We start from the raw sequence: 2,927 nt of genomic DNA, 5'->3' as shown, positions 1-2,927 counted from the left end.
TATATATATATATATACATATACATATCCATATTAACAACGTGTTCGTGTTTATTAGACAATTTCTCTAATACGCTCGTTTTCATGGTATGCTGGCTTTCGATGTGTGAGAAATCGTATACACGCCAACTCTCACTTTCCATCCGAGAACCGACTTGGATTTATTTATTTCACCGATATGGAATCCTAATAAGTAAGACAGCGAGACAGAGAGAGAGAAAGAAAAATTCCATCCATTGATTTACAACGACGCTATTGGAAACGAAACCAGTTCAGGGTTGCGTGGATCCTGTCTTCGAGACCATCGGGTCCATCGGGTATAGAAAAAGAAACGGACGCAACGGTTGCAACAATTACACGCTCACCTAATCCCGATGGTGGTCGTTCCAGTGTACACGTAACGTCGATACCTAAATCGGCGCGGATTGGAAAATAAAAGTGTGTCGAGGGAGTAAGAGGTGTTTCTCGCTTGCCCTTGCTTCGTTCACCGTCATCGTCCAATCGCTTGGAGAACGTGTGACGCGTTCTCAAACCAATTTTACACCTTTTTCTTTTATGGAATTCTCCCTACAACATGACGATTACGATTACAAAATTTGGAAGAATAATTCGAAAGATTCTCACGAGAATCTTTACAATTCTTGGAACCCAATTGCGCGCTTGATTCGTAACATAATAAGCGCGCGTTATGCTGGAATATGGATCTGTAATAATTCTAACTCGTGTATACGAAATGATATTTGCATTTATTACAGACGATAATTAACCAATCAATAATATAATTAGGGATTATCCTGTTAAATTAAGGGAAGGATCGAACACGAGAAATTTGGATAAGAATAAGGATTTTTCAATTGTCTTATTATTCAATCTCCAACGTTTCATTCGATTCGATACGGAATGGTAGAATATTTTCACGACTTGTTACGAACGATAAGTAATTAACGTTTGCTGACCAATGTTTGGCACGGTTTTAGCACGGGATAATGTAATTAGGAACGATCTAGAACGCTCATCGCCCTTTCCCCATTATCCAATCGGCCTTTGCAAGTAGCCGCGTTTTAAGCCTTGCTTCTAATACAACCTTGTCACAGAACAGGTGGGCTCGGATTTCACGGGTGAAATTAATCATCGAGAGCACGTTGCTTGTCCTCAACTACGCCTTCGACTACGCCTTCGAACTTAATTTCAACCCATCTTCTTTTCATATTAAATTTATTCGATCTTTCCTCGAGTTGACCTTATCTTATTGTTCCAATCCCTTCGAGTTAATAGAAATTTGAATTTCATAGGGTACGATGATTAATTGATGAGAGAGAGAGAGAGAGAGATTAACATAGAAGATCTTCTCGAGATCGTTCTCGAAAGTGCAATTTATCGGCACATCGTTTTCCATAGCCGGATCCTCGTGGTTGATAATCGAGTTTAATCGATGAGAAAACGCGGCTGTAAAATCGCACGATTCATACGTGCCTCGAGCGAAATAAGAGAGAGAGAAAAAGAGAGAGAGTCGAACGAATCGTGCCTGACATTTTCGCAACGACTTTTTCCATCGATGACGAGCTCTTCGAGTATCTCGATCATCTTCTAAATCATCCTCTACCCCCTTCACCAATCATTTTTAACATTTTTTAATTCATTTTTTCACATTCGAGATCGATCATTATCAAGGAATAATAATACTTGTTAAAAAAAGAAAAAGAAGAAGAGATGGAAATTTTCAATTATTTTTAATCCATCATTTCATTAAACGATTAATATCGAAATATTAAAAAAGAAGAAGAAGAAAAGAGAGATTTCCAACATTTTTAATTTTCATTTTAATTATCATTTCACTAAACGATTAATATCCAAATATTAAAAAAGAAGAAGAGATTTCCAGTATTTTTAATCCATTATCATTTTATTAAATGATTGATATCCAAATTAAAAAAAAAGAAGAAGAAGAGATGGAATTTCCAGTATTTCTAATCCATTATCATTTCACTAAACGATTAATATCCAAATATTAAAAAAAAAGAAGAAGAAGAGATGGAAATTTCCAGTATTTTTAATCCATTATTATTTTATTAAATGATTAATATCCAAATTAAAAAAAAAAGAAGAAGAAGAGATGAAATTTCCAGTATTTTTAATCCATTATCATTTCACTAAACGATTAATATCCAAATATTTAAAAAAAAGAAGAAGAGATGGAATTTCCAATATTTTTAATCCATTATCATTTCACTAAATGATTAATATCCAAATATTAAAAAAGAAGAAGAATGGAAATTTCCAGTATTTTTAATTCATTATCATTTCATTAAATGATTAATATCCGAATTAAAAAAAAAAGTAGAAGAAGAGAAATTTCCAATATTTTTAATTCATTATCATTGTACTAAATGATTAATATCCAAATATTAAAAAAGAAGAAGAAGAGATGGAAATTTCCAATATTTTTAATCCATATTTTTAATCCATCATTTCATTAAACGATTAATATCCAAATATTAAAAAAGAAGAAGAAGAAGAAATGGAAATTTCCAACATATTTAATCCACTTTTTCCTATTACCATTTCATTAAACAATTAATATCCAAATATTAAAAAAGAAGAAGAAAAAGAGATAGAAATTCCCAGTCAAAGCTTTGTCTCACGCCACCTGTTCTTCTCCCTCCCCCTCCCCCTCCCCCCTTCCTTAATCGATTCTCTGGACGATCTAACTAACGAGCATCTTTTTTTCTCTTCCAGATCACAATAGCGAGGCACAGCACCACACGCGCGGCCCAAATACCCCAGCAACCGCCTACGTGTGAGTATATACGCTTTCTAATTGTAGGCATACCAACAGCGATAACTAACTAATTAGCCGGAGGGGGTGGGAAGGAGGGAGAGTCAATCAACTTATCCATCCTGTGGGTGCCTTGTACGCCTACCTCTCAT

The 2,927-nt window shown here is 34.7% G+C and overlaps 1 protein-coding gene across 1 annotated transcript in view; it reads left to right on the top strand.

Annotated features, from left to right (window-relative positions):
* Positions 1-2,927, top strand: part of LOC102673378 — a 75,340-nt gene that overhangs the window by 11,897 nt on the left and 60,516 nt on the right. The window contains exon 3 of the mRNA XM_006618318.2: positions 2,736-2,796. Within this exon, the coding sequence (XP_006618381.1) occupies positions 2,736-2,796 (61 nt within the window). The remainder of the gene's footprint in view (positions 1-2,735; positions 2,797-2,927) is intronic.

This window comes from Apis dorsata, unplaced genomic scaffold (assembly GCF_000469605.1).
Source record: "Apis dorsata unplaced genomic scaffold, Apis dorsata 1.3 scaffold_348, whole genome shotgun sequence".
Lineage (NCBI taxonomy): Eukaryota > Metazoa > Arthropoda > Insecta > Hymenoptera > Apidae > Apis > Apis dorsata.
The sequence above is the reverse complement of the archived record's forward strand: the minus strand, read 5'-3'. Positions and strand labels throughout refer to the sequence as shown.